The 24,240-nt window shown below is 43.2% G+C and overlaps 1 protein-coding gene across 10 annotated transcripts in view; it reads right to left on the reverse strand.

The window, feature by feature from the left end:
- The window catches only part of LOC106573044 (membrane-associated guanylate kinase, WW and PDZ domain-containing protein 2), a 314,920-nt gene that overhangs the window by 178,276 nt on the left and 112,404 nt on the right, over nt 1-24,240 (reverse strand). For all 10 annotated transcript variants that reach the window (XM_014147683.2, XM_014147684.2, XM_045696840.1 and 7 more), the window contains one exon: nt 10,003-10,227. In XM_014147683.2, coding sequence (XP_014003158.2) covers nt 10,003-10,227 — 225 coding nt within the window. The remainder of the gene's footprint in view (nt 1-10,002; nt 10,228-24,240) is intronic.

Raw genomic sequence — 24,240 nt, forward strand, 5'->3', positions numbered from 1 at the left:
AGAGGGGTTGGGTAAAATGTGGAAGACACATTTAAGTTGAATTTATTCAGTAGTACAACTGACTAGGTTTCCCCCTGTCCCTTATATTAGTCAATCCTCCACGCTGCAGTTATGCCAGGCATTTAGATTGGGAAAGAATTGGCTTAAGCCTAACCCATGACCCTAACTCTGGAAAATGTCTTCTTCTACCTTGTATTTGTTTCAGACAACTGATTCCACACAACAAGCAAAATTAATTAACTCGCCAGTGATAACGATGTCCAACCCCAGGCTCCCAAGCAGAGCAAGGGGGCATCTGTTTCAACCCAAAAAATAGGAGAATAGTGAGACGACTCAACTGACATAGATTACCCGACACCTTTGCAGCCAAAGGTAAGGCTCATTTACATTGTATTACCGCTACAAAATTGTCCCTCCTGTGTTCAATGAACAATGATTGTCAGCATTTGTCATTCACCCATATTGTCATTCATATGATACCCAGAAGTCAAAGGTGAAAATGAAGACATCAGATGAAGAGTTCCTAAAACAGTACCAGTCATCAAACAGCATTAAGCTCACGAACAGAGTTGACAAATTGGAGCAGGAGATCTCCAAACTTAAACAGGAGAACTTTGAACTGAAACAGCACAATGACACATGGAAGGAGATGGTTCTTCAAGGTAATACTGAGCAATAGTCTTGACTCTTATCCACTGGGCTAAACGGAGGCAAAAACCAGCGTCTGTGCTGCTTAACTGTGATTTTTTTTTTTTAAATAGCTTTCAATACTGAATAAGGGGGGCAGCCTAACTGATACCATGACTACTAATAATGTTTTACCCCTAGGACCCCCCACAACACCTTGTTCCTCACAAACATGTGTTGTTCGTATTGACCCGCTTGAAGTCTGTGTGATGCTACAAACCAGTCAGTTAATTTTGAACATCAATGTCCACCCATATATCACTATTGTAGTAATGCTTGTGTGAGGCATGTTTGCCAGTGTCGACAAATGAGCTGAACCAGGTTGACTGTTTCATCTTATATTCACAGAAAGTATAAGGTTTTCACATCTGCAGTAGCACTCCTCTGAAATATGTTATTTCACTACTAAACTTATCTTCAATCTAATCAATATGTTATGCATGTAAACTCAGCAAAAAAAAGAAACGTCCTCTCACTGTCAACTGCGTTTATTTTCAGCAAACTTAACATGTGTAAATATTTGTATGAACATAACAAGATTCGACAACTGAGACATAAACTGAACAAGTTCCACAGACATGTGACTAACGGAAATTGAATAATGTGTCCCTGAACAAAGAGGGGGTCAAAATCAAAAGTAACAGTCAGTATCTGGTGTGGCCACCAGCTGTATGAAGTACTGCAGTGCATCTCCTCCTCATGGACTACACCAGATTTGCCAGTTCTTGCTGTGAGATGTTACCCCACTCTTCCTCTAAGGCACCTGCAAGTTCTCGGACATTTCTGGGGGGAATGGCCCTAGCCCTCACCCTCCGATCCAACAGGTCCCAGACGTGCTCAATGGCGCTGGCCATGGCAGAACACTGACATTCCTGTCTTGCAGGAAATCACGCACAGAATGAGCAGTATGGCTGGTGGCATTGTCATGCTGGAGGGTCATGTCAGGATGAGCCTGCAGGAAGGGTACCACATGAGAGAGGGGGATGTCTTCCCTCTAACACACAGCATTGCAATGACAACAAGCTCAGTCCGATGATGCTGTGACACACCGCCCCAGACCATGACGGACCCTCCACCTCTAAATCGATCCCACTCCAGAGTACAGGCCTTGGTGTAACGCTCATTCGTTCGACGATAAACGTGATTCCGACCATCACCCCTGGTGAAACAAAAATGCGACTCGTCAGTGAAGAGCACTTTTTGCCAGTCCTGTCTGGTCCAGCGACGGTGGGTTTGTGCCCATAGGCAACATTGTTGCCGCTGATGTCTGGTGAGGACCTGCCTTACAACAGGCCTACAAGCCCTCAGTCCAGCCTCTCTCAGCCTATTGCGGACAGTCTGAGCACTGATGGAGGGATTGTGCATTCCTGGTGTAACTCGGGCAGTTGTTGTTGCCATCCTGCACATTTCCTGCAGGTGTGATGTACGGATGTACCAATCCTGTGCAGGTGTTGTTACACGTGGTCTGCCACTGCCAGGACGATCAGCTGTCCGTCCTGTCTCCCTGTAGCGCTGTCTTAGGCGTCTCACAGTACGGACATTGCAATTTATTGCCCTGGCCACATTTGCAGTCCTCATGCCTCCTTGCAGCATGCCTAAGGCACGTTCACGCAGATGAGCAGGGACCCGGGGCATCTTTCTTTTTGTGTTTTTCAGAGTCAGTAGAAAGGCATCTTTTAGTGTCCTAAGTTTTCATAAATGTGACCTTAATTGCCTACTGTCTGTAAGCTGTTTGTGTCTTAATGACCGTTCCACAGGTGCATGTTCATACATTTTTAATGGTTCATTGAACAAGCATGGGAAACAGTGTTTATACCCTTTACAATGAAGATCTGTGAAGTAATTCAGATTTTTACGAATTATCTTTGAAAGACAGGGTCTTGAAAAAGGGACGTTTCTTTTTTTTGCTGAGTTCAGATGTGCCTGGGCTCCTCATATATGTGAGGAAACTAGGTAAAATGGCTTCTCTTGCACTACCTAGCCCTTCCCTCTACAGCCCTGCGTCTGGCTCTGCACAACCCAGCTATGCTCTCTCCAACCCTGCGTCTGGCTCTGCACAACCCAGCTCCGCCCTCTCCAGTCCTGCGTCTGCCTCCACCCCCTTATCTCCGGTTCCTGTGACTGATTCAGATCAGGTAAATCGGCTTTAAATGAATTCATCTATTTTCACACAGTCAAACAATTTTTATTCTATTGCATATTTTATTTGATGAAAATAAAATTCATTTAAAAAAAACATCCCTGTTTCCGTGTTTAAATAGGTTGAAATCCATCCAGGGACAGGGGTGTTTGTTGACAAGCTGGCTGGGCTTATGCTATCAATACCAACTCTGCCTCATCCTTTGTATGGACATTGATCATGGCTGTCTATCCCATGGAGGTCTTGCTTGTGAGCAACTTCCGGGGGATGTCAAAGTGGAGTGGACCACACTGTTAGCCGCTAGAGAAAACAAAGCTGGACGCCATCTACAGTAAATTTAAAAACAAATCAAAATGCTAACAGGAATATAGGCCTTTGTACATTTACTTACTTTCATCCTTTATTGTAAGTGTTTACTTAATTTCCTTTTCCCCTTTTATACCATAGGGGCTACTCTCCAGAAGTGGCCAAACACCCTTCCAGTTAACTTCGGCTCAGCTATCAACACAAAAATCTCTGAGCTGCGTTCCATGTCCAAGAATAAAGAGCGGAATGTAAGCTTAATGGACATTTTTGAATAGAGAACAGAATGGACATTATGGAAAGATCATGTAAATCGTTAAACTTAAATTGTTCCATTATACAAAAGATTAAACTTCACATTCTAATCACAATTCAAGATTGCTGTTCTGTTCCATAGTACAATAGAAAGTTAAATGAAGCAACCCAGGACACACAAAAATATGCCTTCTGCTGTTTGCCTCTATAGGATATACCGTAGAATGTTAAAATCACTGTCAGTGAAAATCTCACTTTAAAAGTTGATATTCTGTCAACTCATACCCAAATGATGTTTTTGACTCATCCTATTCTTGTATTTGTGGGGAAAGCATAAATTGGAAGAAATGAAAATATCTATATTTTTAAATCACCTCAAACTTGTATCTCAAACAGAAAGGCTTGCTATTTCCTCATTGAAGATGATGATGAGCTAGCCAATCAGCAGTCTACTTGCATTAATATTTTTTATGACCGGTATATGCCCTCACCATTGTGTTGTTGGGGTAAGCCACAAAAAAGCCACAGAAAAGCTGCTTTTTTAACATACTTGTCACGCTTGTCGTTGGAAATGGAGGACCAAAACGCAGCAGGTACGTGAATGCTCATCTTGATTTTTAATTATCTTCAAAAATGAACATACAAAATAACAAAGAACGAACAATCGACAAAAAACTGTCTGGTAAGGCACAAGGCTATACACAGAATAATCACCCCTAAATCACACACAAACACACCCTAATATATGGGACTCTCAATCAAAGGCAGATAGACAACACCTGCCTTCAACTGAGAGTCCCAACCCCAATTAACCAAACATAGAAACACACACACTAGACTTACCATAGAATACAAACACATAGCCCATCAACCAAAACCCCGGAAATACTAAATCAAACACCCTTTACACAAACACACCACCCCGAACCACATAAAACAAATACCCTCTGCCACGTCCTGACCAAACTACAAAAACAATTAACCTTATACTGGCCAGGACGTGACAGTACCCCCCCCTTAAAGGTGCTACCCCAGAAGCACCTTAACAAAAAATAACCCCAAGCAACACCAAAAAAAAGTCCCCTTTTCTAAAGGGAGGGAAGGGAGGGTGGCTGCCGTCAACGACGCCACTGTGCTACACCCCCCCTCCCCAACCCACCTATTTCTGGAGGTGGCTCCGGCTCAGGCCGTTCCAGGCTGTCGGGGCAGTCGGGCCACTCTGGCATCGCCGGGGGGCAGTCGGGCCAGTCTGCATCGCCGGGGGGCAGTCGGGCCAGTCTGGCAACTCGGGACAGTCTGGGCAGTCTGGCAACTCGGGACAGTCTGGGCAGTCTGGCAACTCGGGACAGTCTGGGCAGTCTGGCAACTCGGGACAGTCTGGGCAGTCTGGCAACTCGGGACAGTCTGGGCAGTCTGGCAACTCGGGACAGTCTGGGCAGTCTGGCAACTCGGGACAGTCTGGGCAGTCTGGCAACTCGGGACAGTCTGGGCAGTCTGGCAACTCGGGACAGTCTGGGCAGTCTGGCAACTCGGGACAGTCTGGGCAGTCTGGCAACTCGGGACAGTCTGGGCAGTCTGGCAACTCGGGACAGTCTGGGCAGTCTGGCAACTCGGGACATTCTGGGCAGTCTGGCAACTCGGGGCATTCTGGGCAGTCTGGCAACTCGGGGCAGTCTGGGCAGTCTGGCAACTCGGGGCAGTCTGGGCAGTCTGGCAACTCGGGGCAGTCTGGGCAGTCTGGCAACTCGGGGCAGTCTGGGCAGTCTGGCAACTCGGGGCAGTCTGGGCAGTCTGGCAACTCGGGGCAGTCTGGGCAGTCCGGCAACTCGGGGCAGTCTGGCCACTCCGGCAGTTCGGGGCAGTCTGGCCACTCCGGCAGTTCGGGGCAGTCTGGCCACTCCGGCAGTTCGGGGCAGTCTGGCCACTCCGGCAGTTCGGGGCAGTCTGGCCACTCCGGCAGTTCGGGGCAGTCTGGCCACTCCGGCAGTTCAGGGCAGTCTGGCCACTCCGGCAGTTCAGGGCAGTCTGGCCACTCCGGCAGTTCAGGGCAGTCTGGCCACTCCGGCAGTTCAGCGCAGTCTGGCCACTCCGGCAGTTCAGCGCAGTCTGGCCACTCCGGCAGTTCAGCGCAGTCTGGCCACTCCGGCAGTTCAGCGCAGTCTGGCCACTCCGGCAGTTCAGCGCAGTCTGGCCACTCTGGCGACTGTTGACTGGCGGGCAGCTCTGACGACTGTTGACTGGCGGGCAGCTCTGACGACTGTTGACTGGCGGGCAGCTCTGATACGACTGTTGACTGGCGGGCAGCTCTGATGACGACTGTTGACTGGCGGGCAGCTCTGATGACGACTGTTGACTGGCGGGCAGCTCTGATGACGACTGTTGACTGGCGGGCAGCTCTGATGACGACTGTTGACTGGCGGGCAGCTCTGATGACGACTGTTGACTGGCGGGCAGCTCTGATGACGACTGTTGACTGGCGGGCAGCTCTGATGACGACTGTTGACTGGCGGGCAGCTCTGATGACGACTGTTGACTGGCGGGCAGCTCTGATGACGACTGTTGACTGGCGTGGCTGGGTTGACGCACTTGTAGCCTGGTGCGTGGTGCTGGTACTGGGCTTACCAGATTATGAACACGCACCTCCAGGCTAGTGCGGGGAGCGGGAACAGGACGAGTCGGACTGGGTTGACGCACTTCCGGGTCCGCACGAGAGACAGGAGCTGGAAACCCAGGGCTATGGAGGCGCACAGTCGGTCTCGATCTTACCTCCTGCACAACCCGTCTTGGCTGGATGGAACTAGTAGCCCTGTATGAGCGGGGTGCTCGTACAGGGCAGACTGGGCTGTGCAGGGGCCTGATGGTAGCTGTGCGTAGAGCGGGAGTTGGGTAGCCTGGTCCTCGGAGGCGTACCGGCGACCAGATGCGCTGCGCAGGCATCCTCCTACCAGGCTGGATGCCCGCTCTAGCACGGCACCTGCGAGGGGCTGGAATAACGCGCACCGGACTGTGCGTGCGTATGGGTGAAATAGTGCGCTCTCCACCCCATACGCTCCTCCATATAACCACGAGTAGCTGGCTTCCAGCTCTTCTTACGCCTAGCCAAACTACCCGTGTGCCCCCCCAAAAAAAATTCTTGGGGGTGCCTCTCGTGCTTCTCCCTCAGCACGTACTTGGCCTCGTACCTCCGCCTCTCTGCCTTGGCTGCCTCAATTTCCCACTGCGGGCGGCGATAATCCTCAGCCTGGTGCCAAGGTCCGGCCCCGTCCAGAACTTCCTCCCAGGTCCACTTCTCCCGCGAGTCCAACTCGAATTCCCTCTGCTCCTTCTTCTGCTGCTTGGTCCATAGTTGGTGGGTGATTCTGTCACGCTTGTCGTTGGAAATGGAGGACCAAAACGCAGCAGGTACGTGAATGCTCATCTTGATTTTTAATTATCTTCAAAAATGAACATACAAAATAACAAAGAACGAACAATCAACAAAAAACTGTCTGGTAAGGCACAAGGCTATACACAGAATAATCACCCCTAAATCACACACAAACACACCCTAATATATGGGACTCTCAATCAAAGGCAGATAGACAACACCTGCCTTCAACTGAGAGTCCCAACCCCAATTAACCAAACATAGAAACACACACACTAGACTTACCATAGAATACAAACACATAGCCCATCAACCAAAACCCCGGAAATACTAAATCAAACACCCTTTACACAAACACACCACCCCGAACCACATAAAACAAATACCCTCTGCCACGTCCTGACCAAACTACAAAAACAATTAACCTTATACTGGCCAGGACGTGACAATACTAATTAACATTTTATGAGGGGGGGGACTAAAACTATTTTACTCATATTGTAACTAATTATAGGTCATATTTCATACAACTCTGGAAACACTGGACCGTTACTTTGAACATGGCCTCCATACAGTAGGCCTATTTCTCAATCTAGCTGTATTTTGGAAGGCACTATACTGCACATGTGGAAATATTTCAGGGAAATATTTACCAACTGCTATCATGCTTGTTGGGTACATATTATAACATTTTTTATAGAATATTTCCAGCACTGCGTAGACAGGGTATGAGTGATTGTTTGGCATCATCGTCAGGGAATCTGTTAATAAAAATGTTTTACTTAACAGGTTGCCTGATACGTCATTATGCCTTCTCTTATTACAGACCAGTTAAGGTTTTATTTGATTCTTAAATTGTGTCATGCAGAATTTATACATGGATAAATAAACAGTATTATAAACTTTTTATAAAATGCATGTGTTTTCTAACCGTGGAAAGTCATACCTAAAATAAAACATTATATACAAATGAGTTAAAATTTTGGTATATAATGTATATACAACTTATACACGAAACTCAAAAGTTACAATTACATTTTATAAAAATATATATAACAAATATACAGTACCTGTCCAAAGTTTGGACACCTGCTCAATCCAGGGTTATTCTTTATTTTTACTATTTTCTACATTGTAGAATAATAGTGAAGACATCAACACTATGAAATAGCATATATGGAATCATGTACTAACCAAAAAAGTGTTATACAAATCAAAATATATTGTATATGAGATTCTTCGACGTAGCCACCCTTTGCCTTGATGACAGCTTTGCACACTCTTGACATTCTCTCAACCAGCTTCATGAGGTAGTCACCTGCAATGCAATTCAATTAACAGGTGTGCCTTGTTAAACCTTAATTTGTGGAATTTCATTCCTTCTTAATGCGTTTGAGCCAATTAGTTGTGTTGTGACAAGGTATTGGTGGTTTACAAAAGATAGCCCTATTTGTAAAAAAGACCAAGTCCATATTATGGCATGAACAGCTCAGACGTTGAGACCAGTGTTTCTGCGGGTACTATTTAATGAAGCTGCCAGTTGAGGACTTGTGAGGAGTCTGTTTCTCAAACTAGACATTCTAATGTACTTGTCCTCTTGCTCAGTTGTGCACTGGGGCCTCCAGCTCCTCTTCCTATTCTGGTTAGAGCCAGTTTGCACTGTTCTATGAAGGGAGTAGTACACAGCGTTGTACGAGATCTTCAGTTTCTTGGCAATTTCTCACATGGAATAGGCTTAATTTCTCAGAACAAGAATAGACTGACGAGTTTCAGAAGAAAGTTTGTTGTTTCTGGCCATTTTGAGCCTGTAATCGAATCCACAAATGCTGATGCTCCAGATACTCAACGAGTCTAAAGGAGGCCAGTTGAATTGCTTCTTTAATCAGAACAACAGTTTTCAGTTGAGCTAACATAATTGCAAAAGGGTTTTCTAATGATCAATTAGCCTTTTAAAATGTTAAACTTGGATAGCTAACACAACGTGCCATTGGAACACAGGAGTGATGGTTGCTGATAATGGGCCTTTGTACGCTTATGTAGACATGCCATTAAAAATCTGCCGTTTCCAGCTACAATAGTCATTTACAACATTAACAATGTCTACACTGTATTTCTGATCAATTTGATGTTATTTTAATGGACAAAAAAATGTGCTTTTCTTTCAAGAACAAGGACATTTCTAAGTGACCCAAAACATTTGAATGGTAGTGTGTGTGTGTGTGTGTGTGTGTATATATATATATATATATATATATATATATATATATATATATATATATATATATATATATATATTTGCTGTTGTTCTGGGATTGATTTGCACTTTTCGCACCAAAGTACGTTCATCTCTAGGAGACAGAACGCATCTCCTTCCTTAGCGGTTTGATGGCTGCATGGTCCCGTGGTGTTTATACTTGCGTACTATTGTTTGTACCTTCAGATGTTTGGAAATTGCTCCCAAGGATGAACCACACCTCCAATTGGCTCAAAGGATGTCAATTAGCATGTCAGAAGCTTCTAAAGCCATGACATAATTTTCAGGAATTTCCCAAGCTGTTTAAAGGCACAGTCAACTTAGTGTATGTAAACTTCTGACCCACTGGAATTGTGATACAGTGAATTATAAGTGAAATAATCTGACTGTAAACAATTGTTGGGAAAGTGACTTGTGTCATGCACAAAGTAGATGTCCTAACCGAATTGCCAAAACTATAGTTTGTTAACAAGAAATTTGTGGTTGAAAAACAAGTTTTAATGACTCCAACCTAAGTGTATGTAAACTTCCGACTTCAACTGTGTGTGTATATATACATATATTTGTGTGTGAATAAAGCATCTGAATATTTATGTAAAACCTGTTTTTGCTTTGTCATTATGGGGTATTGTGTGTAGATTGATGAGGAGAAAAGACAATTTAATAAATTTTTTAATAAAACTAATGTAACAAAATTGGAAAAAGTCAAGGTGTCTGAATACTTTCCGAATGCACTGTAAGTTAACAAATATATAAATACACCAATGACATATAAAGCCAAAAATGCTAAATCTTACCTAATGACTTTTTAGATGACTAAAAAAGTCATATTTGTACAAATACTTTTCTGCCATACAAGATTATTATTTCATTTTCATGATTTCTTTTCATATAGGTATTTGGCTGCCACTGTATGTTTGTGTGTTTAGTGAAATTAGGAATAGGACTAGAGTCTAGGGGTGGTTTTTGGACAGAGCTCAGTTAAACGTTCCTCACCTGGCGTGATGGCCACGCCATTCTCGTTGACCACGGGAGGGCTGCAGTCCTCCTCCTCAGGCAGCTCCAGGCTGGCTCGCTGCTCCATGTTGCTAACCGACTGGTTCCTCTTCCTCTTGCCCTGGGCGCTGGGCCAGGCTCCGGGCAGCAGTGCCTCACTCACATTCAAAGGAGGGGCCGCTGGATTGGGCTCGGCTGGGGGCTTGGGAGTACCGTACAAGTTCTCTGGAGAAGGGAAAACAAACGCACATTGAGGTAGCGAGGTGCGGGCCAGTGGAACTCAACACACAGAAATAGAGGTTGCCGCACACTATTGCTCCACCGATCCAATACATTTATTAATCAACAGGGCACATCAAAATCAAATCACTTTTTATTTGTCACATGGGCCGAATACAACAGGTGTAGACCTTACCGTGAAATGCTTCGTTACAAGCCTTTAACCAACAATGCAGTTCAAGAAATAGAGTAAATAAAATATTTACTAAATAAACTTAAGTTAAAAAAATCGAATCAATCAAAAAGTAACACAAGAAATGTACATAACAATAACGAGGCTAAATACAGGGGGCACTGGTACAAAGTCAATGTGCGGGGGCTACAGGTTAATCGAGGTCATTTGCAAAGTGACTATGCATAGATAATAATCCGAGAGGGGGGAGGGGTGATTACTGGCCATTTGATTAGTTTAGTTGTTCAGAAGTCTTATGGCTTGGGGGTAGGAGCTGTTAAGGAGCCTTTTTGGACCTAGACTTGGGTGACTGGAGTCTTTTGACAATTTTTTGGGCCTTCCTCTGACACTGGTTAGTGAGGGTGATGGAGAGAGCTCAAGTGAGGAGATGAGAGATTCAGCATGGACAAGCACAGCTACCTTTGACTGACATGCAACAGTAAATGTATGACTGAGTTCTGTATGTTTTGACAAGGTAGATTGTTTTTACTCATAATATTTGACTTTTCAAGCACAATAAGGCATTGCTATGGTGATGTGTGTTTTATCTGTATATGAAATCTTCTTCTGTCAGGGGAAATACATTTTATGATTAAATATTGACGGCGAGCCAGAGGCAGAGACGTCTTATGTCATTATCTCTTCAATATGAGAGAGAGAGAGAATGAGAAGGAGAGAAATAGAAGAACAAAGAAGTGGGAAGAGGGAAAGAGATCAGAGAGAGTAAGAGAGAGAGACAGATTAAACACAGATTAAACACAGAAAAGCACAGGCGTAGCAGTTGCATTTGACTCCTTTTATCCAAGCAGGAGGAGCCTTTAATTGCAGGCTGTGAGAAAGCCTTCTGTCTCCACACACACACACACACACACACACACACACACACACACACACACACACACACACACACACACACAAGTACACGCAAACACACATGCACACACGGACCTGCAAACACATACACTCACTCACACACACTAAATGCCCTGAGTTTGAGATAAAGCTTCATACTGTACATCCCTTCACATATACATGTCTGTATAAGTATAAGCAGTGTAGTGGTGGAGCATCCTACATATTCCTTCCACATAACAGATCTTCAAATGTGACAGACGTCACACTGCTTGGTTAACAGTGCCACTTCCTCCCTAAGCAGCTCTTAACCTGATTTGAACTCGGGACTAGGGCTGTTGCGGTGACCGTATTACCCCACACTGGCAGTCATGAGTCATAACCGCAGTCAAATTCCACGTGACCATTGAGTCACGGTACACTCCTCTTATGCACTCTGGACATGTGTTGGTAGTCCCCAATTTTATAACGACCATCAGGTCGCTAATTGCCTGGTACTCAGCTCTCTATTGTCCCTCTAACCACTCTGACATCAATGCAAATGCCTTTGTAAATCACATCAAAAACTTGTTATCAAAACAGTATAATGCTTTTTAAGCTCACCTTGATGATTGATCAATTTGAAGAAAGAAGTTCAACCACTGAGTGGAAAACATGGTCGTTGTTGATGTTGTTTCAAAGCCAAACACCAGGAAATGGACAGCGCTTTCTAAGGTGATGATTAATTCAAAACACCCATTCCATACTCGAGCTTATGCATATGAGCCCAAGCCCATTAAAAAAGTAATTTAAATAATGATTTCACCATTATACAATACATAGACTAATAGCCTACCACTTAGGCCTATTATACATGGCACAATTTTATAATTTTTTAAAACATAATCTTTGGTATATAATTGGTCTAGCCTATACTCCAAAAGTAAATAAATTCTAGTAATCGCCTTTGAGTATGGACTGTATTATTATGCATACTGGATGGACTGTTACCTCCAAATGTTTATCCATGAGTCTGGGAGAGAACATATAGGCCTTGGCAAAGCTGTTTGTTCATTGATTGTGTTGGGCGGCTTACAGAGTTAGCCTACAATTACAGTGAATTTGTATTTGATTTGGTAATAGGGCATTTTATATATTTTCATAATAAATAGGCTGACACATTACCTTTAGAAACAAAATATTGCACCACCATGTGTTTCCATCTCCTCTCACACCTTCATTCCTTTCTCAAGGGCACAGAGAGAACATGGTGTTCTTATAAGCCAGACATTTCTATATGCATTCCCGTGTGAATGCAGAGTTTTGATGGTTGCCAATAAAAAGAGGAGGATCCCAGTTGCTACTATATTTATTTCTCAGCTGTTAATATTAAGCACAAGCTCTACGTTAAAACCGGAATAGCCTACCCGGCATGATTGAAAAACGAACCCTCGGAAAGCGGCCTCCATTCGCTATTCGTCTTTTTTCCGCCTTCCCCTGTTCCTGCCCATTTCATAATGGGTCATTCTAGATCGAATCTAATTGAACATGTTAGTAAAGACAAGATTCAATTGAGAATAGCCTGATGGGTGAAAATATGATAATTTGATGAAAGAACAGCGTGTAGAGCCTGAGGCAAGGAACAGAGCAAGCTTTTTTGTGACTTTCTCAAATCCTCAATAGCCTGTAGTCGCATCACGCAGCCCATATATGTTTTGATTTCTAAGACATTCTCAGGGTTTGTATCAACACAACCAAAGTTGCCAAATAACTCTCAATCTAGCGTAGAGGACCTGTTTTAAATGATAACTTTTATGCTCAAAATAGCCACTTCGTAGGCACACCCCCACCGGAATGGGAAAAATATCCTTTCTATTTCAATAAGCTAAGTTCAATTATATTCTTTTTACTATAAAACCATGTAAATCAAATAATGGCACGGGACTTATAAGCATGTCTGCTAAATTATCTAGCCTACAGCCTATGGCATGGTGCATAGGCAGATAACATAGGCCGACTCATATTCTGTTCTTCTGAAATACATTTTCCTCATATCATCATGTTTCTTTAGACTTGCTAAAAATAAACTATGGATTTATTGTGATGGTGTATATTAAATGGATTTAATTGTAAAAAATTATGTAGATGCTCCAAATGAGCACATCAGCTGCTTGTATGTGTGGAGGCCTTGAGATGCTAAACCTGTTCATGTTAATAAACTGTCAATTACCGTGAGGCCGGCAGTCATTTACATAACAGTTAGATGACGCTGACAGAGATGGTCGCCTCGCTTCAGGTCCTTAGGAAACTATGCAGTTATTTGTTTTTTTATCTATTATTTCTTCCATTGGTAGGCCAGCCAAACTCAAGTGTTATTACATACAGCCGGGAAGAACTATTGGAAATAAAAGCGATGTCAGCTTACAAACATTACGACCAGGAATACGTCTTTCCAGAAGCGGATCCTTTGTTCGAACCTCCACCCTGGACATGTGATCTTATTCCAGAGGCTGACCCAAAACAACGTGGTCACTGCAGGAGAGGCAGACGGAGCGGTCTACAGGTCAGACTCAGAAGGCGAGCACACCATCCACCGCTTCCGAGCATATTACTCGCCAATGTCCAATCTCTAGATAACAAGGTGGACGAAATTAGGGCACGAGTTGCGTTCCAGAGACACATCAGAGATTGTAACATTTTCTGTTTCACGGAAATATGGCTCACTTGGGATATGTTGTCAGAGTCGGTACAGCCACCCGGTTTCTTCATGCATCGCGTCGACAGAAACAAACATCTCTCTGGTAAGAAGAAGGGCGGGAGTGTATGCCTTATGATTAACGACTCATGGTGTAATCACAACAACATACAGGAACTCAAGTCCTTTTGTTCACCTGACCTAAAATTCCTTACAATCAAATGCCGACCACATAATCTTCCAAGAGAATTCTCTTCGATTATAGTCACAGCCATGTATATTCCATCCCAAGCAGATACCTCGTCGGCCCTGAAAGAACTTCACTGGACTCTATGTAAACTAGAAACCATATATCTTGAAGCTGCATTTTTTGTAGCTGGGGATTTTAACAAAGCTAACCTGAGAACAAGACTTTCTAAATTCTATCAGCATATCGAATGCGCGACACGAGCTAGTAGCATTCTGGATTATTGCTACTCTAACTTCCGCGATGCATACAAAGCCCTCCCCCTGCCCTGCCTTCGGCAAATCTGACCATGATTCCATTTTGTTTCTCCTAGTCTATAAACAGAAATTAAAACAGGACACGCCCATGCTCAGGTCTATCCAACACTGGTCTGACCAATCAGATTCCAAGCTTCAAGATTGCTTTGATCACGTGGACTGGGATATGTTCCGGATAGCTTCAGACAATAACATTGATGTATACATTGACTCAGTAAGCACGTTTATTATCAAGTGCATTGGAGATGTTGTACCCACTGTGACTATTAAAACCTTTCCTAACCAGAAACCGTGGATTGATGGCAGCATTCGCACAAAACTGAAAGCGAGAACCACCGCTTTTAATCATGGCAAGGCAACTGGAAACATGACCGAAAACAAACAGTGCAGCTATTCCCTCCGCAAGGCAATCAAACAAGCAAAGCGTCAGTACAGAGACAAAGTAGAGTCGCAATTCAACGGCTCATACACGAGACGTATGTGGCAGGGTCTACAGTCAATCACAGACTACAAAAAGAAAATTAAACAACTTCTTTGCTCGCTGTGAAGATAATAGAGTACCAGTGACACGGCCCACTACCAAAGCCTGTGGGCTCTCCTTCTCCGTGGCCAACGTGAGTAAAACGTTTAAACGTGTTAACCCTTGCAAGGCAGCCGGCCGAGACGGCATCCCTAGCCGCGTCCTCAGAGCATGCGCAGACCAGCTAGGTGGTGTGTTTACAGACATATTCCATCAATCCCTATCCCAGTCTGCTGCCCCCACATGCTTCAAGATGGCCACCATTGTTCCTGTTCACAAGAAAGTTAAGGTAACTGAACTAAATGACTACCGCCCCGTAGCACTCAATTCTGTCATCATGAACTACCGCCCCAATAGTTCCACTGACGATGCAATCGCCATCACACTGCCCTATACCATCTGGACAAGAGGAATACCTATGTAAGAATGCTGTTCATTGACTACAGCTCAGCATTTAACACCATAGTACCCTCCAAACTCGTCACTAAGCTCGAGACCCTGGGTCTCGACCCTGCCTTGTGTAACTGGGTCCTGGACTTTCTGACGGGCCGCCCCCAGGTGGTGAAGGTAGGAAACAACATCTCCACCCCGCTGATCCTCAACCAGGGGCCCCACAAGGGTGCGTTCTCTGCCCTCTCCTGTACTCCCTGTTTACCCATGACTGCATGGCCATGCACAAATCAATCATCAAGTTTGCAGACGACACTACAGTGGTAGGCTTGATTACCAAAAACGACGAGACGGTCTACAAGGAGGAGGTGAGGGCCCATGAAGTGTGGTGTCTGCAAAATAGCCTATCACTCAACGTCAACAAAACAAAGGAGATGATCGTGGACTTCAGGAAACAGCAGAGGGAGCACACCCCCATCCACATCGACAAGACAGTAGTGGAGAAGGTGGAAAGTTTTAAGTTCCTCGGCAAAGACATCATGGACAAACTGAAATGGTCCACCCACATAGACAGCATGGTGAAGAGGGCAGCGCCTCTTCAACCTCAGGAGGCTGAAGAAATTTGGCTTGTCACCAAAATCACTCACAAACTTTTACAGATGCACAATCGAGAGCATCCCGTCGGGCTGTATCCCCGCCTGGTACGGCAACTGCACTGCCCTCAACCGCAAGGCTCTCCAGAGGGTAGTGTGGTGTGCACGACGCATCACCGTGGGCAAACTACCTGCTCTCCAGGACACCTACAGCACCCGATGTCACAGGAAGGCCAAAAAGATCATCAAGGACAACAACCACCCGATCCACTGCCTGTTCACCCCGCTATCATCCAGAAGTAGAGGTCAGTACAGGTGCATCAAAGCTGGGACCGAGAGACTGAAAAGCAGCTTCTATCTCAAGGCCATCAGACTTAAACAGCCATCACTAACATAGAGAGGCTGCTGCCAACATTCAGACTCAAATCTCTGGCCACTTTAATAAATTGACTTAATAAAAGTATCACTAGTCATTTTAAATAACGCCACTTCAATAATGTTTACATATTCTAAACTCAGCAAAAAAAGAAACGGCCCTTTTTCAGGACCCTGTCTATCAAAGCTAATTCGTAAAAATCCAAATAACTTCACAGATCTTAATTGTAAAGGGTTTAAACACTGTTTCCCATGCTTTTTCAATGAACCATAAACAATTAATGAACATGCACCTGTGGAACGGTCGTTAACACACTAACAGCTTAGGCAATTAGGCAATTAAGGTCACAGTTATGAAAACTCAGGACACTAAAGAGGCCTTTCTACTGACTCAGAAAAACACCAAAACAAAGATGCCCTGGGTCCCTGCTCATCTGCATGAACGTGCCTTAGGCATGTTGCAAGGAGGCATGAGGACTGCAGATGTGGCCAGGGCAATAAATTGTAATGTCCGTACTGTGAGACGCCTAAGACAGCACTACAGGGAGACAGGATGGACAACTGATCGTCCTCGCAGTGGCAGATCACGTGTAACACCACCTGCACAGGATCGGTACATCTGAACATCACAGCTGCGGGACAGGCACAGGATGGCAACAACAACTGCCCGAGTTACACCAGGAATGCACAATCCTTCTATCAGTGCTCAGACTGTCCGCAATAGGCTGAGAGAGGCTGGACTGATGGCTTGTAGGCCTGTTGTAAGGCAGGTCCTCACCAGACATCACAGGCAACAACGTCGCCTATGGGCACAAACCCACCATCGCTGGACCAGACAGGACTGGCAAAAAGTGCTCTTCACTGATGAATCACGGTTTTGTCTCATCAGGGGTGATGGTCTGATTCGCGTTTATCGTCGAAGGAATGAGCGTTACACCAAGGCCTGTACTCTGGAGCGGGGTTGATTTGGAGGTGGAGGGTCCTTCATGGTCTGGGGCGGTGTGTCACAGCATCATCGGACTGAGCTTGTTGTCATTGCAGGCAATCTCAACGCTGTGCGTTACAGGGAAGACATCCTCCTCCCTCATGTGGTACCCTTCCTGCAGGCTCATCCTGACATGACCCTCCAGCATGATAATGATGCTCGCTCTGTGCGTGATTTCCTGCAAGACAGGAATGTCAGTGTTCTGCCATGGCCAGCGAAGAGCCCGGATCAAAATCCCATTGAGCATGTCTGGGACCTTTTGGATCAGAGGGTGAGGGCTAGGGCCATTCTCCCCAGAAATGTCTGGGAACTTGAAAGTGCCTTGGTGGAAGAATGAGGTAACATCTCACAGCAAGAACTGGCAAATCTGATGCAGTCCTTGAGGAGGAGATGCACTGCAGTACTAAACGCAGCTGGTGGCCACACCAGATACTGACTGTTACTTTTATGTCTCAGTTGTTGAATCTTGTTATGTTCATACAAATATGTACACAAGATATTAAGTTTGCTGAAAATAAACGCAGTTGACAGTGAGAGGAAGTTAAAAAAAATTGCCAAGTTTACATTACTCATCTCATATGTACAGGCATAGTCGGAAGTTTACATACACCTTAGCCAAATACATTTCAACTCAGTTTTTCACAATTCCTGACATTTAATCCTAGTAAAAATTCCCTGTCTCAGGTCAGTTAGGATCACCAGTTTATTTTAAGAATGTGAAATGTCAGAATAATAATAGAGAGAATGATTTTTTTTGCTTTTATTTCTTTCATCACATTCCCAGTGGGTCAGAAGTTTACATACACTCAATTAGTATGTGGTAGCATTGACTTTAACCTCTATGGACCCGTGGTGCACTCCATCAACAGCAGGTGCATTTCAAGAGCGGCAAATTTGAATCCAAATAAATGTCAAAATTCAAACTATTTTACACCCTTTGAAAGATAAACATCTCCTTAATCTAACCACGTTTTACGATTTCAAAAAGGTTTTACGGCGAAAGCATAAATTTAGAGTATGTTAGGACAGTACATTTACAAGAGTTGTGTGTAATGTTTTGTCAATTCAAAGACAGGGTCACCAAAACCATAAAACCAGCTAAAATGATGCACTAACCTTTTACAATCTCCATCAGATGACACTCCTAGGACATTATGTTAGACAATGCATGCATTTTTAGTTCTATCAAGTTCATATTTATATCCAAAAACAGCGTTTTACTATGGCATTGATGTTGAGGAAATCGTTTCCCTCCGATAACCGGCAGTCAAGTCAGCAACACAAATTAAATAATTAAAATTAGAAAACATTGCTAAAATATTATATTGTCATTTAAAGAATTATAGATTTTCATCTCTTGAACGCAATCAACTTGCCAGATTTAAAAATAACCTTACTGGGAAATCACACTTTGCAATAATCTGAGCACTGCGCCCAGAAAAATACGCGTTGCGATACAGACAAGCCGTCATGTTGGGGAGATCTAAAATCGGAAATACTATGTAAATAATCCATTACCTTTGATTCTCTTCATCAGATGTCACTTCCAGGTATCACAGGTCCATAACGAATGTAGTTTTGTTAAAAAAAGCTCATCATTTATGTCCAAAAATCTCCGTCTTGTTAGCACATGATCTAAGCCCGCCGGACTTCACTTCATGAACGAGGGGAAAAAATATATTTCCGTTCGTTCAAACATGTCAAACGTTGTATAGCATAAATCATTAGGGCCTTTTTTAACCAGAACATGAATAATATTCAAGGTGGACGAATGCATTCTCTTTTATAACGTATTGGAACGAGGGTACCCAACTTGAACACGCGCGCCAGGTGTCTAATGGGCCATCATCGTTCCATGGCTCTTGTTCGGTCAGATCTCCCTCCAGAAGACTCAAAACACTTTGTAAAGGCTGGTGACATCTAGTGGAAGCAATAGGAAGTGCCAAAATATTCCTCAGCCCCTGTGTTTTTCAATGGCATAGGTTTAAAGGTAATACAACACATCAGGTATCCACTTCCTGTCAGAAAATGTCTCAGGGTTTTGCCTGCCAAATGAGTTCTGTTATACTCACAGACACCATTCAAACAGTTTTAGAAACTTTAGAGTGTTTTCTATCCATATATAATAAGTATATGCATATTCTAGTTACTGGGTAGGATTAGTAACCAGATTAAATCGGGTACATTTTTTTATCCAGCCGTGCAAATACTGCCCCCCTAGCCCTAACAGGTTAACTTGTTTAACTTGGGTCAAATGTTTCAGGTAGCCTTCCACAAGCTTCCCACAATAAGTTGGGAGAATTTTGGTATTCCTCCTAAAGGGCTGGTGTAACTGAGTCAGGTTTGTGGGCCTCCTTGCTCGCACACGCTTTTTCAGTTCTGCCCACACATTTTCGATAGGACTGAGGTCAGGGCCTTGTGATGCTCACTCCAATACCTTGACTTTGTTGTCCTTAAGCCATTTTTCCACAACTTTGGAAGTATGCTTGGGGTCATTGTTCATTTGCAAGACCCATTTGCGACCAAGCTTTAACTTCCTGACTGATGTCTTGAGATGTTGGTTCAATATATTCCACATAATATTTCTTCCTCATGATGCCATCTATTTGTGAAGTGCACCAGTCCCTCCTGTAGCAAAGCACCCCCACAACATGATGCTGCCAACCCCGTGCTTCACGGTTGGGATGGTGTTCTTCGGCTTGCAAGCCTCCCCCTTTTTCCTCCAAACATAACGATGGTCATTATGGCCAAACAGTTCTATTTTTGATTCACCAGACCAGAGGACATTTCTCCAAAAAGTACGATCTTTGTCCCCATGTGCAGTTGCAAACCGTATGCTGTCTTTCTTATGGCGGTTTTGGAGCAGTGGCTTTTTCCTTGCTGAGCGGCCTTTCAGGTTATGTCTATATAGGACTTGTTTTACTGGGGATATAGATACTTTTGTACCTGTTTCCTCCAGCATCTTCACAAGGTCCTTTGCTGTTGTTCTGGGATTGATTTGCACTTTTTGCACCAAAGTACGCTCATCTCTAGGAGACAGAACGCGTCTCCTTCTTGAGCGGTATGACAGCTGTGTGGTGCCATGGTGTTTATACTTGCGTTCTATTGGTTGTACAGATGAACATGGTACCTTCAGGCGTTTGGAAATTGCTCCCAAGGATGAACCAGACTTGTGGAGTTATACAATTTTCTGAGGTCTTAGCTGATTTCTTTTGACTTTCCCATGATGTCAAGCAAAGAGACAGAGTTTGAAGGTAGGTCTTGAAATACATCCACAGGTACACCTCCAATTGACTCAAATGATGTCAATTAGCCTATCAGAAGCTTTTAAAGCCATGACATAATTTTCTGGAATTTTCCAAGCTTTTTAAAGGCACAGTCAACTTAGTGTATGTAAACTTCCAACCCACTGGAATTGTGATACAGTGAATTATAAGTGAAATAATCTGTCTGTAAACAATTGTAGGAAAAATTACTTGTGTCATACACAAAGTAGATGTCCTAACCGACTTGCAAAAACTATAGTTGTTAACAAGACATTTGTGGAGTGGTTGAAAAACGAGTTTTAATGACTCCAACCTAAGTGTATGTAAACTTCCGTCTTCATCCTCTTTCCCTCCAATATCCCTGCACATTGTAAATATGGTATTGGAACTGACCCTGTATAGAGTTATTTTTATTTATCATGTATTTTTTTTCTACCTCATGTTATTTTCAGTCCTACATTGATATTGATTACTGCATTGTTGGGTTTGGAGCTAGCAACAAATGCATTTCACTGGACTTGTGCACATGGCATTATGACAAATCATAGTGTATGTCTTGGGTTTGATGCTATTCAAGGCTGTGCATCTGGCTTCAGACCATGGCAGAGATCCACAGATGGACGATCTGGTGGCTCACTTACCCAGTGTGTGTGTGTGTGTGTGTGTGTGTGTGTGTGTGTGTGTGTGTGTGTGTGTGTGTGTGTGTGTATGTATCTCTTACAAACAGCAGAGGCCCACTGGGAGAAACCACATCTTTCTGGTTGGCAGGCAGTGCCTGCGGGCACTTACATCTCAATTTGTAATGAAAATTAAAACACAAGAGGGGGAAGTGCAGTCTTCATGGTCGATGTAATACTTTTGAATGCATTGCTATCTGATTAAATCCATTTCAACTAGCATTGCTACATGCTTCAAGAATGCCACATAGGAGATTCTGGATACTTTGGATGAGACGACAACAAACCTATGTATGTCGATAATAAGGTAAATAATGATCCATCCGTTCAATATTTTATGAATTAGATCTGCTCTCATAGGAGGGCACTCCTTTCATATTATTCGTTTTTGGGACAGGATAGACCAAAGTAAAAAGATGGAAGAGACAGTTTCAGAAAGTGGGCCGGATTCCAACTCACGATGCAGCGGTATATACAGTGCATTCGGAAAGTATTCAGACCCCTTGACTTTTTCCACATTTTGTTACATTATAGCTTTATTATGAAATTGATTTTTTTTTTTTATCCTCATCAATCTACACACAATTCCCCATAATGACAAAGCAAAAACAGGTTTTTATACATTTTATTTAATGTATAAAAAATGAAATATCACATGTACATATGTATTGAGACCCTTTACTCACTACTTTGTTGAAGCACCTTTGGCAGTGATTACAGTCTTCTTGGGTATGACGCTACAAGCTTGGCACACCTACATTACCAGTCAAAAGTTTGGACACACCTACTCATTCCAGGGTTTTTCTTTATTTGTACTATTTTCTACATTGTAGAATAATAGTGAAGACATCAACTATGAAATAACACATATATAATCATTTAGTAACCAAAACAGTGTTAAACAAATCAACATATATTTTATATTTGAGATTCCTTAAAGTAGCAACCCTTTGCCTTGATGACAGCTTTGCACACTCTTGGCATTCTCTCAACCAGCTTCATGAGGTAGTCAACCTGGAATGCATTTCAATTAACAGGTGTGCCTTGTTAAACCTTAATTTGTGGAATTTCTTTCCATCTTAATGCATTTGAGCCAATCAGTTGTGTTGTGACAAGGTAGGGGTGGTATACAGAAGATAGCCCTATTTGGTAAAAGACCAAGTCCATATTAGAGCAAGAACAGCTCAAATAAGCAAAGAGAAATGACAGTCCTACTATCATTACTTTACGACATGAAGGTCAGTCAATTTAGAAAATTTCAAGAACTTTAACAATTTCTTCAAGTGCAGTCACAAAAACCATCAAGCGCTATGATGAATCATTTTAATCATTTTACATTTTTATAAATTTGCTAAAATGCCGAACAACCTGTTTTCGCTTTGTCATTATGGGGTATTGTGTTGTTAAGTTCTAAACGAACCGAGTAAAACTTAAACCAAGTTTATTCACCCATTGGGTCATACAGCTGCATAAGACAGTCATATATTCCAATTTCGGTGGAGTCTCCTCCTTCACACTCTAAACATTACATCTTTATTACTAGGCAGGAAGTCAAGTGTATCAGGCAACAAACTGTTCCTTCTCACTTAATGCGACCTGACCTCGACCCCCTTCCTCACTAATCCACAGCTCTCCACCATTATCAGTGACAACAATCATGTGATTGCCTCTCCTCTACTCAGCACCTCCCAAAGGCCCATGGCTCCTATCCAACCTTCATTGACCCCACCGTATACATTCCTCCTACAGATACCCATTAACTTCTGGTGTATAAACCAGACTACGGCACTCCTCATGTCTCTAGTATAACTGATGATTAACAATATTTAAAGTTTAGAAATCCGAACCCATTAGCGTGTAGTTTGATGAGGGAACATTTGTTTAAATCATTTTAGAATAAGGCTGTAAAGTAACAAAACGTGGAAAAAGTCACGGGGTCTGAATACTTTCTGAATGCACTGTATGTGTTCCGGTCTAGCCTAGACTGCTAGACCACCCCAAGCCATAGAGGACTGTCTTAGGACTGTGAATGAAATGCTTATTGAAGTCAAGACAAAAACCACAGACATTCTTTGTGACAAAGCAGTTGAGGTCAGTGTTTTGGTTAGTAGGTCTGCACAATATGGGCAGAAAATCGAATTGCTATTTTTCAAATAAATATTGCGATTGCAATTTTCCTATGATTAGATAAAAAATACTTGGGTGAACTGTTGCAATCATAGAAATAGAATTACTGTGTCAGAGGAAGGCCCTAAAAGGCACCAGCCATTCTAGTCATAGACTGTTCTCTCTGCTACCGCAAGGCAAGCGGTACCAGAGCGCCAAGTCTAGGTCCAAGAGGCTTCTAAACAGCTTCTACCCTCAAGCTATAAGACTCCTGAACATCTAATCAAATGGCTACCAAGACTATTTGTATTGCCCCCCTCTCTCTTTTACGCCGCTGCTACTCTCTGTTATTATCTATGCATAATCACTTTAATAACCCCTACATTACCTCCTCAATTACCTCGACTAACCGGTGCCCCCGCACATTGACTCTGTACCGGTACCCCCTGTTCATAGCCCCGCTATTGTTATTTTACTGCTGCTCTTTAACTACTTGTTTTTAACTTTATTTCTTATTCTTATTCATATTTTTTAAACTGCATTGATGGTTAGGGGCTTGTTAGTAAGCATTTCACTGTAAGGTCTACACCTGTTGTATTAGGCGCATGTGGCTAATACAATATGATTTGATTTGATTATTCTAATTCTATGATTGGTGTTGTTTAGCATGATAACAAATGAAAAAGTCAGGTACAGTAGGAGTTTTTGTAACCAGATAGGAACCAAAGTGTTGGTTAGTGTTTCCCAGGAGACCCTAATTACATTTGAATACCGGTAGATGTTAGATTCAGACAAAGATTTTAGAATATGCTTAGCCTATTCTTCTCTGGTTCAGAACATGTCAT

The sequence above is a fragment of the Salmo salar genome, chromosome ssa16 (assembly GCF_905237065.1).
Source record: "Salmo salar chromosome ssa16, Ssal_v3.1, whole genome shotgun sequence".
In the NCBI taxonomy this organism is placed as follows: domain Eukaryota; kingdom Metazoa; phylum Chordata; class Actinopteri; order Salmoniformes; family Salmonidae; genus Salmo; species Salmo salar.